At 47.6% G+C, this 13487-nt stretch overlaps 1 protein-coding gene across 1 annotated transcript; it reads left to right on the forward strand.

The window, feature by feature from the left end:
* Positions 1 to 288: 288 nt before the first annotated feature.
* On the forward strand, positions 289 to 13283 carry LIPT2 (lipoyl(octanoyl) transferase 2). Its single transcript, XM_077451204.1, has 2 exons — positions 289 to 789; positions 8901 to 13283. The coding sequence occupies exons 1-2, from the start codon at positions 348 to 350 to the stop codon at positions 9173 to 9175; spliced, it is 717 nt and encodes a 238-aa protein (XP_077307330.1). The 5' UTR covers positions 289 to 347; the 3' UTR covers positions 9176 to 13283.
* Positions 13284 to 13487: the final 204 nt, after the last annotated feature.

Here is a 13487-nt window from a genome sequence, read left to right on the forward strand (position 1 = left end):
GAGAGTTGTGGTGCTTTATAGGGCCTAGCTGGGACTTGTGGTGCCTCATTAATCTTGGCTGGGTGTTATGATGCCTTGTAAGGCCTAGCTGGGAGTTGTGGTGCAGTATAAGGCCTAGCTGGGACTTGTGGTGCCTCATTAATTTTGGCTGGGTGTTATGATGCCTTGTAAGGCCTAGCTGGGAGCTGTGGTGCCTCATTAGTTCTTGGTGGGGCTTGTGGTGTTTTATAGGGCCTAGCTGGGACCTGTGGTGCCTCAATAGTCTTGGCTGGGACTTGCAGTCCTCCAGCCTGTGACCCTGAACAGACGTCCCCGCCCCCTCCAGCAGGCCGCGGCCGATCCCCGGTATGTCGCACTCGGCGGGCCGGCCGATGTTGCGCGTCCTGCGCCTGGGTTTGCTGTCCTACCCCGAGGCTGTGCGGGCCCAGGCCCGGAGCGTCCGTCTGTGCGCGGAGCGGGGGGAGGACCGGCTGCTGTTGTTGGAGCACAGGCCGGTGTACACGGTGGGGATCCGGCAGAGCCGGTACTCGGAGGAGGAAGAGGCCAGGCTCCGGGCCCTGGGAGCGGACTTTCAGCGGACGGACCGCGGAGGCCTCATCACCTTCCATGGCCCCGGACAGTTGGTGTGTTACCCGGTCCTCAGCCTCCGCCGCCTGCACCGGGGCCTCCGGAGATACGTGTGCGGCCTGGAGGGGGCGGCCATAGGCCTGTGCCGGGGATTGGGAGTGACCGGGGAGCGGGCTGAGGAGACCGGAGTGTGGGTGGGAGAGAGGAAGATCTGTGCCATAGGTGAGGACTGACCTCTGCCTGGACTCTGTGTGCTGTGTATTGTATGAGGGGACTACAAATCCCAGCATGTCCTGTGTATTGTATGAGGAGGACTACAACTCCCAGCATGTCCTGTGTATTGTATGAGGAGGACTACAACTCCCAGCATGTCCTGTGTATTGTATGAGAGGACTACAATTCATAGCATGTCCTGTTTATTATATGAGGAGGATTACAACTCTCAGCATGTCCTTGTATATTATACGAGGGGAACTACAACTCCCAGAATGTCCTGTGTATTATACGAGGGGACTACAACTCCCAGCATGTCCTGTATATTATTTGAGGTGACTAAAAAAAAAAGCATGCCTGCAATTATGGAAAAAAACTGCGTGGGGGTCCTCCCCCCAATGCATACCACACCCTTCAGGTCTGGTATGGATTTTAAGGGGAACCCCATGCCAATAGGGCCACCCCCCCCTCCCCCCCAAATCTGTACCAGGCCCTTATCCCTGGCCAGTGGTTTTGGGTGTCTGCAGGCGGGAGGCTTATCAGACTCTGGAAGCCCCCTTTAACAAGGGGTCCCCAGGTCCTGGCCCCCCTCCCCTATGTGAATGAATACGGGGTACGTTGTACCCCTACTCACTTAATCAAAAAAGGCATCAAAAAGAAAAAAAAACAATTTTTTGTCAATTCCTCTATTAAAAAAAAAAAAAAAATGTCCCCTGATTATAGATCCATCGGCAATCACACCGCCGGACCCGGGGGAAAAAAAAAAGCTCCACTGTCGCGGTCTCCCTGCTCCACCGTGTGACAGTTCCTAAACAGGTAAGAGGCGAGGCCATCCGGCAACATCACCTGGTGGCACGGCCCCCCTGTGATGTCACCGCCCCCCTGTGATGTCACTGACCTAGCATGCAATGATGGATCTACATCTGGGGAATTTTTTTTTAATAAAGGGCTTGTCAAAAACTGTCTCCTGTCTTTATTCACTTTTACACTTTCTTGGTGGGGGGCATCTGACCCTTGTTAAAGGAGGCTTCCAGATTCTGATAAGCCCCCTGTCCACAGACCCCGACAACCACAGCCCAGGGATGTGGGGGGAGACTCTTGTCCCCATGGGAAGGTGCTTTCCTTACCTGCCAGGCTACATGTTTGGATAAGGGTCTGGTATAGATTTGTTTGCAGGGGGGGTGAACCACAGTGCCTGGTATGGACTGGGGGGGAAAGGGGCTGTTTTTTTCCCCATAATTTATAATTACTGGCATGTTTCTTTACATTCTGCTGTCAGCGGGGAACCCGCTGCCAGCTGATGAGTCATCCATTGTTGAAACGGAGTTCCACCCAAAAAGGGAACTTCTGCTGATCCATTCCCCCCTCCGGTGTCACATTTGGCACCTTTCAGGGGGAAGCAGATACCTGTCTAATCCAGTTATTTGCTCTCACTTCCGAGGACAGATCGCCACAATCTACGCCATGTCCTGCCCCTCCTCTGCCCCCCCCCCCCGCTGTCTTCTGGGAGACCCACAGGTCCCAGAAGACAGCAGGGACCACTTAGAACGCGCAGCGTGACTCGCGCATGCGCAGTAGGGAACCAGGCTGTGAAGCCATAAGGCTTCACTTCCTGTTTCCCTTACCGAAGATGGCCGCGACTCCACCCGGGAGCCGAGGGATGGGTCGGCTTCGGGTGAGGATATCGCGGGCGCCCTGGACAGGTAAGTGTCCTAATATTAACCTCTTGCTTACTGGGCACTTAAACCCCCTCCCCTCCTGTCCAGACAAATTTTCAGCTTTCAGCGCTGACGTACTTTGAATGACAACGCGGTCATACAAAACTGTACCCAAATTAGATTTTTATCATTTTTTTTTCCCACAAATAGAGCTTTCTTTTGGTGATATTTAATCACCGTTTGGGTTTTTATTTTTTGCTAAACAAACAAAAAAAGATGGAATCATTTTGAAAAAAAAAAACATGTTTCATAGTTTGTTATAAAATTTTGCAAATGGGTAATTTTTCTCCTTCATTGATATGCGCAGATGAGGCGGCACTGGTGGGCACTGATAGGCGCAGATGGGGCGGCACTGATGGGGACAGATAAGGCGGCACTCATGGGTACCACTGATAGATGGCACTGGTAGGTGGCAGTGATGGGCAGCACTGTTGATGAGGCACTGATTGTGGGCACTGATGGGTGGCACTGGTGGGCAGTGGTAGGCGGCACTGTTGTGTACTGATAGATGGTACTGGCGGGCACTGAGGAGCTGGCGGCAGCTCTCTGTGATCCGGACTGTTATCTCTCTCACAGCCACCGGTGATAGGTTTTTATTTTTTCTACTCACGCTATCAGCGCGAGGAGAAAAAATAGCCGATCACCGGCTCTGTTTACATCACATGATCAGCTGTCATTGGCTGACAGCTGACTACGCGGTAAGGGGTGGCGATGGACCCCTTTACTCCGATCTGTGATCAGCCGAGTCCCATAGACTCGCAGGGCGCGCCGTGCAGGAGGCGCGCAGGCCGCTCGGGCGCGGGAGGACGTCAATAGACGCCCTCCCGGCAAATCTGAACAAGTTAAAAGCCAGCAGCTGCCATATTTGTAGCTGCTGACGTTTAATTTTTTTTTTTTTTTTTTCGGTGGAACTCCGTTTTAAGGACGCAGCTGCTGGCTTCCGAGCCTGCCTCCTTCGCAACACTGTTTTTTTGACAAATACTGCACGTGATACCGCCAGCAAAACCCTGGTGATAAATATCACATTTTTTTTTTTTTACTCTCTGTTCCGTTTTTAAAATGGACTTAAAGTGGGGTGCCCCTTAAAAAAAAAAAAGCTGCTGACTTTTAATAATCGGACACTTACCTGTCCCAGGGCCCAGCGATGCGTTCCCCGCTCCGCTCTCGGCGCCGTCATTCGTACTGTGGGCACCCGGCTGTGCACCCACTACGCATGCACGAGCGGCGCAGAGCGCCGTGATACGCCGCACAGTCATCTGGGACACGTGACAGGTCCCAGATGACTGTGCGGCGCGAGGGGAAATGATGTCACCAGCCCGGGCAAGGAAGAAGGCAGACTACGAGGGACCCCCTAGCAACAGGTATTTAGAGGTGAGTAAAAAAAATGTTTTTTTTTTCCAATTATTTTTTAAGAATTTTAAACACTTTTTTACTTTTTGGTGGCAACACCACTTTAAGAGCTCACCGCGTGGGTTTTTACACTATATTTACCGGCACTTTTTTTTTTTTTTTTTTTTTTAAACAATAAGCTTTCATTGGATCTTAGATATAACAATTGTACAATAATACTAACATTTGTACAGGAGTATCATATTAAAATATAACAAAGTATAATTGAGTTCAGTGGTGGAGAATATATATTACTAGTAAAACCAACAAAATTGCTTTGTGATCAGCCGATCATTACATCAATGGTCTATTTAGAAATACTCGGAGTTTGTGTAATAAAATCTATTTATTTAATTTGAAAAGAAGAATAAAATTTGTGGGCCTCTGAGAAGTGCCCTTAAAAGTATAGCGAGAAATGAAAGAAAAGAGAAGGAGAGAAGAATAAATAAAAATGGGAGAAGAATATTGATTGTTCGCGATTCTTTATACTCTAAAGCAGCGGTCCCCAACCTTTTTGGCACCGGAGACCGGCTGTGTAGATGAAAATTGTGCGGGGGGGGGTAATGGGTCACGATTTTTCACGGGCAATGGCTGGTGTTAGTGATTCAACCATCCTTGATATGGTTGATATGGTTTCGGGGTGATTGAAGCGCATTATTTCTATTATTACATTGCAGTAATAAATGAAATAGTTCAACTCGCCATACTGTAGAATCAGTGGGAGCCCCGAGTGTGTCACTTGCCACTGTCGCCTGCTACTAGATGTGCATAGTCACTTGCCACGCTGCCTGTCACCAGATGCGGAATGTCACTTGCCACATCACCTGCCACAAGATGTGGATTGCCACCTGCCACGTTGCCTGTCACCAGATGCAGAGTGAGGCCGCGTACACACGGGCGGATTGTCTGCCCAACTAAGTTCGTCAAACAATCCGACAGACAGTCCGTTCAAAATTTGAATGAACGGACTTGACCACACACGATGAGCAGACAGTCCGCTGAAAGCGTGCGTGATGACGTGTACAGCACGTACGACGGGACTAGAAAAACGACGTCCAATACACAGCAATGCAACCTTCCGCCGTGTAAATCCTTTCTGAGCATGCGCCATACTTAGTCCGTCCAACTTGCCTACACACGAGCGGACTGTCCGCTGAAACCAAGTTTGGACGGACTGTCTTACGGAAATTCCGTAAGACTTTGTTCGTCAGACTGTCCGCTGAAAAAGTCAGCTGAAGCCCACACACGAGCGGATTGTCCGCTGAAACACGATTCAGCGGACTAAGTTGGACAGAGTGGAGCGCCCCTGAGTGGAGCGCCCCTTGTGGTTTGTCAGGCAGACGGCTGAGGGGGTAAACTACAAGTCCCAGCATACCTCACCTGTACTCCCACACACAGCTCACCTGTCACTGATGACATGACATCTCTGTGGGATCGCCCCTCTGGATGTTGCAGGGTGTCTCTCTCCTCATGCTGCAGCTGGTCTCATCTGACAGAGGGAGGGTCCGGGACTCCTTCGGCTGTCAGTCTCTGGCTCCACCCTTCTGCCATTCCTGATTAGCTGTTCGGGGGGGGGCAGGAAATCTGCGCTGCTGAACAAGGAATACGTTTTCACACACCAAGGAGCCACAGGAGAGCGGCGATGTGGGGCAGGCAGTATGAAATGATGTCATCTCTCTGTTCCCCGCTGCACCTCCGACACTGAGACAGAGCACTGGCTTTGAGGGCGGAAGAGCGGTGATGCAGAGGGAGCGGAGAGAGATGATATCATCTCTGCTTGCCCGCCCGCTCGCTTCTTCCACCCACCCAGCATGTCTCTTGCCGGTAGCCCAGCATGTCTCTTGCGGCCACCCGCAAAAGGGCCACAGCCCGGAAGTGGGCCGAGGACCGGGGGTTGAGGACCCCTGCTCTAAAGGTCTATTGTGAAAGTGGCATAAGAGTCAGCGTATTTAACCCTTTCGTGACTAAGCCTATTTTTGGCATTTGGTGTTTACAAGTTAAAACCCATATTTTTTGCTAGAAAATTACTTGGAACCCCCAAACATTATATATATTTTTTTAGCAGAGACTCTAGAGAATAAAACGGCGATTGTTGCAATATTTTATGTTACACGGTATTTGCGCAGCGGTGTTTTAAACGCAACTTTTTGGGAAAAGGGACACTTTCATGAATTAAAAAAAACAAAACAGTAAAATTAGCCCAATTTTTTTGCATAATGTGAAAGATAATGTTACACCGAGTAAATAGATACCAAACATGTCACACTTTATAATTGCACGCACTCGTGGAATGACGACAAAGTACGGTACCTAAAAATCTCAATAGGCGACGCTTTAATTTTTTTTTACCGTTACCAGGTTAGCGTTGCAGAGGAGTTCTAGTGCTAGAATTATTGCTCTCACTCTGACGATCGCGGCGATACCTCAAATGTGTGATTTGAACACCGTTTACATACGCGGGCGCGACTTCCGTATGCGTTTTCTTTGCTTCGCGAGCTCGCGGGGACGGCAGGCGCTTGAAAAAAATTTTTTTTATTTATTTTAAAATGACTAAATTGTTTTAAAAAAAATAAATAATAATTTGATCACTTTTATTGCTGTCACAAGGAATGTAAACATCCCTTGTGACAGTAATAGGTGGTGACAGGTACACTTTATGGAGGGATCGGGGATCTAAAAGACCCCCCACCCCTCCTTTACACTTCAATGTATTCAGATCGCCAAAAACGGCGATTCTGAATACCGGATATATTTTTAAAACCGGCGCCATTGGCAGCCGAGTAAACGGGAAGTGACGTCATGACGTCGCTTCCGTGTTTACTGTGAGGAGACTGGAATGAAGCCGACTACGGCTTCGTTCCAGTTCCTCCCCAGCACCCGGAGGCATCGGACATGGAATCGGTGCTCCCAATCGAGCGGGAGCACCGGTAACAGCGGCGGGAGGCGGCGGAAGAGGGGGGGACGTCCCCTCCTGCTCCTCCAGCATAACAGCCGAGCGGCTTTTAGCCACATCGGTTGTTATGCCTGGATAGCCAATTGCCTGCTGAAGAAAACGGTACCGGGATCATGCCTGCAGGTGCGGGCATCATCCCGGTATACCCCCGGAAGCCGAGTACGCAGATCTGCGTACGCTCGGCGGGAAGGGGTTAAAGATGATCCACGGCTGCCATAATGTATTGAATGTTTCTGTATTCCCTTGTGTTGTTGCCCTGATCTCCTCCATGCCTTTGAGGAGATGTATCTCTTCCAGCCCCTCTTTGATTGTGGGCGCGGTGGTGTCTCTTCAGTGCCTCCGTATCACTGTTTTTGCCGCTGTGATTAACCACTTCCCGACCAGCGCACGACGATGTACGTCGACAGCATGGCACGGGCAGGCATATTGGCGTACATGTACGTCCAATATTCGTTGCCGCCGTGCCATCGGGAGCGCGCCGCCGGCGGCGCGCTCCCGCGCTGGTCGGGACCCCCGTGAGTCCGGTCGCGGGACCCGCGGACTCGATCACCGCGGGCATCCCCGCGATCGTCTCACGGAGCGGCCGAGTGGAGGAAATGCTGTATAAACAACATTTTTCCATTCTGCCTAGCAACTAGTGACGCTGATCTCTGCTCCATGTGATTGGAGCAGAGATCACTGTACACTAAATGAAAGCCCAACCCCCCCACAGTTAGTAACACACCCCTAGGAACACTTAACCCCTACACTGCCACCCACTGGTTAACCCCTTCACTGCCAGTGTCATTTACACAGGAATCACTGCACTTATATAGCAGTGATTACTGTATAAATGACAATGGTCCCAAAAATGTCCGATGGGTCCCCGACAATGTCGCAGTCACAATAAAAATCGCAGATCGCCGCCATTACTAGTAAAAAAAAAAAATAATAAAAAATTATTAATAAAAATGCTATAAAACTATCCCTATTTTGTAAACGCTATAACTTTTGCGCAAACCAATCAATAATCGCTTATTGCGATTTTTTTTTACCAAAAATATGTAGAAGAATACGTATCGGCCTAAATTGAGGGAAAAAAATGTTTTTTTATATATTTTTGGGGGATATTTATTATAACAAAAAGTAAAAAATAATGCGTTTTTTTCAAAATTGTCGCTCTATTTTTGTTTATAGCGCAAAAAATAAAAACCGCAGGGGTGATCAAATACCACCAAAAGAAAGCTCTATTTGTGGGAAAAAAAGGACGTCAATTTTGTTTGGGAGCCACGTCGCGCAACCGCGCAATTGTCAGTTAAAGCGACGCAGTGCCGAATCGCAAAAAGTGGTCTGGTCTTTGACCAGCAAATTGGTCCGTTCTGAAAGTGGTTAAGAATCTGGTCAAGAAGTTTTTGTATTTTCTCAAGGTGCAATTGGTAATATTTATGAGACAGCAAGTGGTGTCTGAGTGGATTTTCGTTTTTGGAATGTGTTTTATAATCTTGATTACTTGGATCCAAAAGGGTTCAATCAAGTCACCTTCCCACCAGATATGGCAGAGAGTACGGTACCTTCTTCCTGGTTGCAGCGCCAGCAATCTCCAGGAACTGTCGAAAACCATTTGTGTCATTTGTTTGGAGTTATGTACCAATTTGTTAAGCTTTTAAAAGATGTTTCTTGCAATCTCACACTGATTGCACATTTGTGAGCGAATACGCAAGCTTGTAGCCATTGATCTCTTGTAAAGGATCTGTTTAGGGTTGATTTACCGGCACGTTTTTAATTTTGCAGTAAATGCTGCATAAGCGTTATCTTTTATTTTTTTGTGAATTGTACTTCATTTACTGCATGCAATAATTTTATGCACATTAGTCACTTGACCGCGTTATCACATGCAGTAAACCCTAGTGAATTGACCCCATAGACAGCTATAAATAACCTGCCAGGGGTTCTAACCTTCCACGCTCAAACCTAAACTAAAACAACATTTGTGTCCATATTGCTCAGTTGTCACCTACTGTACTTTTGCACCTGTGTGTTATTTTGGTGAAGTTACTGAATCCATCTCTTCCCTTCGGCAGGGGTCCATTGCTCTCACCATGTCACCTCCCATGGATTAGCCCTGAACTGCAACACCGACCTGACATGGTTCAACCACATTGTGCCGTGCGGGATCGAGGGGAAGGGGGTCACCTCTCTGAGCACTGAGCTGGGAAGAGACATCAGTGTGGAAGAGGTCATCCCACCATTCCTACAAGCCTTCCAGGAAGAGTTCAACTGCACTTTACAGCTCAGCGACAGAGGAGAAGAGACGGAGGAGCTACTACACAATGACTGTGCTCTATATAGAGACTGAGGAGCTACTACACAATGACTGTGCTCTATGAAGAGACTGAGGAGCTACTACACAATGACTGTGCTCTATGAAGAGACTGAGGAGCTACTACACAATGACTGAGCTCTATGAAGAGACTGAGGAGCTACTACACAATGACTGAGCTCTATGAAGAGACTGAGGAGCTACTACACAATGACTGTGCTCTATGAAGAGACTGAGGAGCTACTACACAATGACTGTGCTCTATGAAGAGACTGAGGAGCTACTACACAATGACTGTGCTCTATGAAGAGACTGAGGAGCTACTACACAATTACTGTGCTCTATGAAGAGACTGAGGAGCTACTACACAATGACTGTGCTCTATGAAGAGACTGAGGAGCTACTACACAATGACTGAGCTCTATGAAGAGACTGAGGAGCTACTACACAATGACTGAGCTCTATGAAGAGACTGAGGAGCTACTACACAATGACTGAGCTCTATGAAGAGACTGAGGAGCTACTACACAATGACTGTGCTCTATGAAGAGACTGAGGAGCTACTACACAATGACTGAGCTCTATGAAGAGACTGAGGAGCTACTACACAATGACTGTGCTCTATGAAGAGACTGAGGAGCTACTACACAATGACTGTGCTTTATGAGTTGGCTGGAAATGTTTAATTTATGAATCAAAGTATGATTAAGCTTTGGGTAGAGTGGAGAGGGCTTATGCCGCGTACACCTGATCGAATTGTCCGGCGTACTTAGTCCGATGAAACGCATTTCACCGGACAATTCGATCGTGTGTGGGCTTCAGTGGACTTTTCCAGCGTAAAGTCCGGCGGACTAAGAAAGTAGTTTTGCAGTCCAATCTTTCACGTACGACGGGACTAGAAAAAGGAAGTTCAATAGCCAGTAGCCAATAGCTTCCTTTTTCGTACTTGCTTCTGAGCATGCGTCATTCTTAGTCCGCCGGACTAGCATACTGACGAACGTATTGTCCGCTGAAACTCAAGTCCGGCGGACTAAGAATGACGCATGCTCAGAAGCAAGTACGAAAAAGGAAGCTATTGGCTACTGGCTATTGAACTTCCTTTTTCTAGTCCCGTCGTACGTGCTGTACATCATCGCGCTAGCAAACGCCGGACTTTCTGTGTGTCCGTGTGTGGCCAAGTCCGTTCGATAGAAAGTCCGCCGGATTGTTTGCCGGACTAAGTACGCCGGACAATTCGCTCGTGTGTACGCGGCATAAGAACCACTTTTGGGTTGTCCCCAGAACAGGAATAGAGGGGAAATATTCCAGTGGTGTGAGACACTAGCTCTGGCAACAACCAGGGATTCCCTCACTTTAGAGGGATTTACTCTCCCTTCCTAGTTTTGTTATGGGACAAGAGGTGAAAGGAAATCCCCCCCCAATGGAGATACCAGGTCTGGTGACAACCAAGGATTTCCTCGCTTTGAAGGGATTTTCTCTCCCTTCCTAGTTTTGTTATGGGACAAGAGGTGAAAGGAAATCCCCCCCCAATGGAGATACCAGGTCTGGTGACAACCAAGGATTTCCTCGCTTTGAAGGGATTTTCTCTCACTTCCTAGTTTGGTTATGGAACATGAAGTGAAGGGAAATATCCCCAATGGAGACACCAGGTCTGGTGACAACCAAGGGTCCCCTCGCTTTGAAGGGATTTCCTCTCACTTCCTAGTTTGGTTATGGGACATGAAGTAAAAGGAAATCTCCCCAATGAAGACACTAGGTCTAGTGACAACCAAGGATTTCCTCTCACTTTCTAGTTTGGTTATGGGACATGAGTGAAGGGAAATCTCCCCAATGGAGACACCAGGTCTAGTATGTTTGAATGTGAGTTGGGGACCTTAGATTGTAAGCTCATTGAGGGTAGGGACTGATGTGAATGTATATGTAAAGCGCTGCGTAAATTGATGGCGCTATATGAGTAACTGAAATAAATAGTGACAATCCAAGGATTTCCTCTCACTTCCTAGTTTGGTTATGGGACATGATTGAAGGGAAATCTCCCCAATGGAGACACTGGGTCTGGTGACAACCAAGGATTTCCTCACTTTGGAGGGATTTCCTCTCACTTCCTAGTTTGGTTGTGGGGAATGCAGTAAAGGGAAATCCCCCCAATGAAGACACTGGGTCTGGTGACAACTAAGGATTTCCTTGCTTTGGAGGGATTTCCTCTCACTTCCTAGTTTGGTTATGGGGCATGGAGTAAAGGGACCACCCCCCCCCCCCCCCCAATGGAGATACCAGGTCTGATGACCTGATTGAAGGGAAATGTCCCCAATGGAGACACTGGGTCTGGTGACAACCAAGGATTTTCTTGCTTTGGAGGTATTTCTTCTCACTTCCTAGTTTGGTTATGGGGCATGGAGTAAAGGGAATTCCCCCCCCCCCCCCATGGAGATACCAGGTCTGGTGACAACCAAGGATTTCCTCACTTTAGAGGGGTTTCCTCTCACTTCCTAATTTGATTATGGGACAAGAAGTGAAAGGAAATCCCCCCCCAGTGGAGATACCAGGTCTGGTGACAACCAAGGATTTCCTTGCTTTGGAGGGATTTCCTCTCACTTCCTAGTTTGGTTATGGGATATGAAGTGAAGGGAAATCTCCCCAATGGAGACACCAGGTCTGGTGACAACCAAGGATTTCCTTGCTTTGGAGGGATTTCCTCTCACTTCCTAGTTTGGTTATGGAACAGGAAGTGAATTGAAATCTCAATGGAGACACTAGTTCTGGTGACAATCGGGCAATCCCTTGCTTTGGAAGGATTTCCTCTCACTTCATGTTTTGGCTATGGAACAGGAAGAAAACTGACAGTTTATAATCCTCACTTACTCTCTCCGAAAAAAAAAAAAATCTTTTAGCTCTAATTAAAATAAAAATAATTTATTTAGTGTATTATTTAAACACTTCGGCTCTTGTCCCCGCACACCACCAATGGAGCACAGCAAAGCTTAGACCCCGTTCACACTGAGACGCTACATCGCTAAAAGTAGCGCCTGCAAAGAGCCGCTCCTGTGTCTCCAATGTGAAAGCCCGAGTAGTTTCACACTGGAGCGGTGCAATTGCAGGACGGTAAAAAAAAAACTCCTGCAAGCAGCATTTTTGGAGCGGTGTATACAGCGCTCCTAAACCGCTCCTGCCCATTGAAATCAATGGGGCAGAGTGGCTATACCACTGGCATAGCGCTGCTGCCTTTCCCGGCCTCCAGCGGCCGAACAGCGCCACAAAATTGATGGTAAAGCGCCACTAAAAATAGCGGCGCTTTACCACCGATGTACCCACCGCCGTGTGAAAGGGGCCTTACATCTCCACTGTGGGACTGTTTATTTCCCAAAACCTTTTACTTAGAATAGAACGGAAGGCAAAAACTTTTTTTTTTATCTTGGGTAAAGTAAGGGACAGTCATAATCCGTCTCAGTTTTTGTGTCCCACCCTGCCCCAGATTTCCCTTGACTTCCTGTCCCATAGCCAAAACAGGAAGTCAGAGGAAATCCCTCCAAAGTGAGGGAATCCCCCCGGTTGTCACCAGAACTAGCGTCCTGAGGACAACCCACGATTTAGGATTTTCTTTCACCTTCACTCTCAGTGATAACGGTAAGGCTCGGTTTCCACTAGTGCGACTTGTCATGTGACTTGGGACTGCAAAGTCGCATGACAAAGTTCTGCCCCCATGATTTCCAACGAGTACCGTTCTTATCTGTGTGACTGCAAGTCGCGGAGACTTCAAAGTAGTCCCTGCACTGCTTTTGGTCCCACTTTGATGCGACTTGAGGTCCATAGACCTCAAGAATACACAGGCATTGCTTCAAGTCGCATCAAAATCACAGGAAATATCGCAGCGAAATTGCGCGACTTTCAGGTCGCAATAGTGGAAACCCAGCCTTAAACGGGATATAGAGAGTGAATCGCCCTAATGGGGTCACAGACAGCTAAAAAAAAAAAAAAAACCTGCCGGGGGTTCTAATCCATTTCCACTCTATGCCAAAAAAAAGTTTTGCTTTTAGTTATACTTTAAATGATCAAAATACATACAACGTTTTTCTTTTTTTCGATATTGCATTTCAAAAATTATTTTATTATCTATGGACAAAAAAGATATAAAAATGTAATTTTCTGCGGGTTTGACCTGTGGTTTAATATTTCTGGTTCAAAGATATTTCCAGTATTGCACGTTTTCTAGTTATGAGACACAAAACAAATGAAAAACAACAACAACAAAAAAGGAAATAATGGTAAAAAAAATAAAATAAAAAAAAAGCAAAAAATTGTTTCACAGGAGAAGGGGAAGAAGGCGTTCATTTGGGATGATTACAGCTAT

The sequence above is a fragment of the Lithobates pipiens genome, unplaced genomic scaffold, assembly GCF_037356315.1.
Source record: "Lithobates pipiens isolate NorthernLeopardFrog02 unplaced genomic scaffold, aLitPip1_a1.2 Scaffold_23, whole genome shotgun sequence".
NCBI classification, from domain to species: domain Eukaryota; kingdom Metazoa; phylum Chordata; class Amphibia; order Anura; family Ranidae; genus Lithobates; species Lithobates pipiens.

Bases quoted from the DNA above. Each gene is read 5' to 3' on its own strand.
- LIPT2 (XM_077451204.1), top strand. From the start codon at position 348: ATGTCGCACTCGGCGGGCCGGCCGATGTTGCGCGTCCTGCGCCTGGGT. The intron at 790-8,900 runs GTGAGGACTGAC...TCCCTTCGGCAG, and splicing joins GAGGAAGATCTGTGCCATAG to GGGTCCATTGCTCTCACCAT.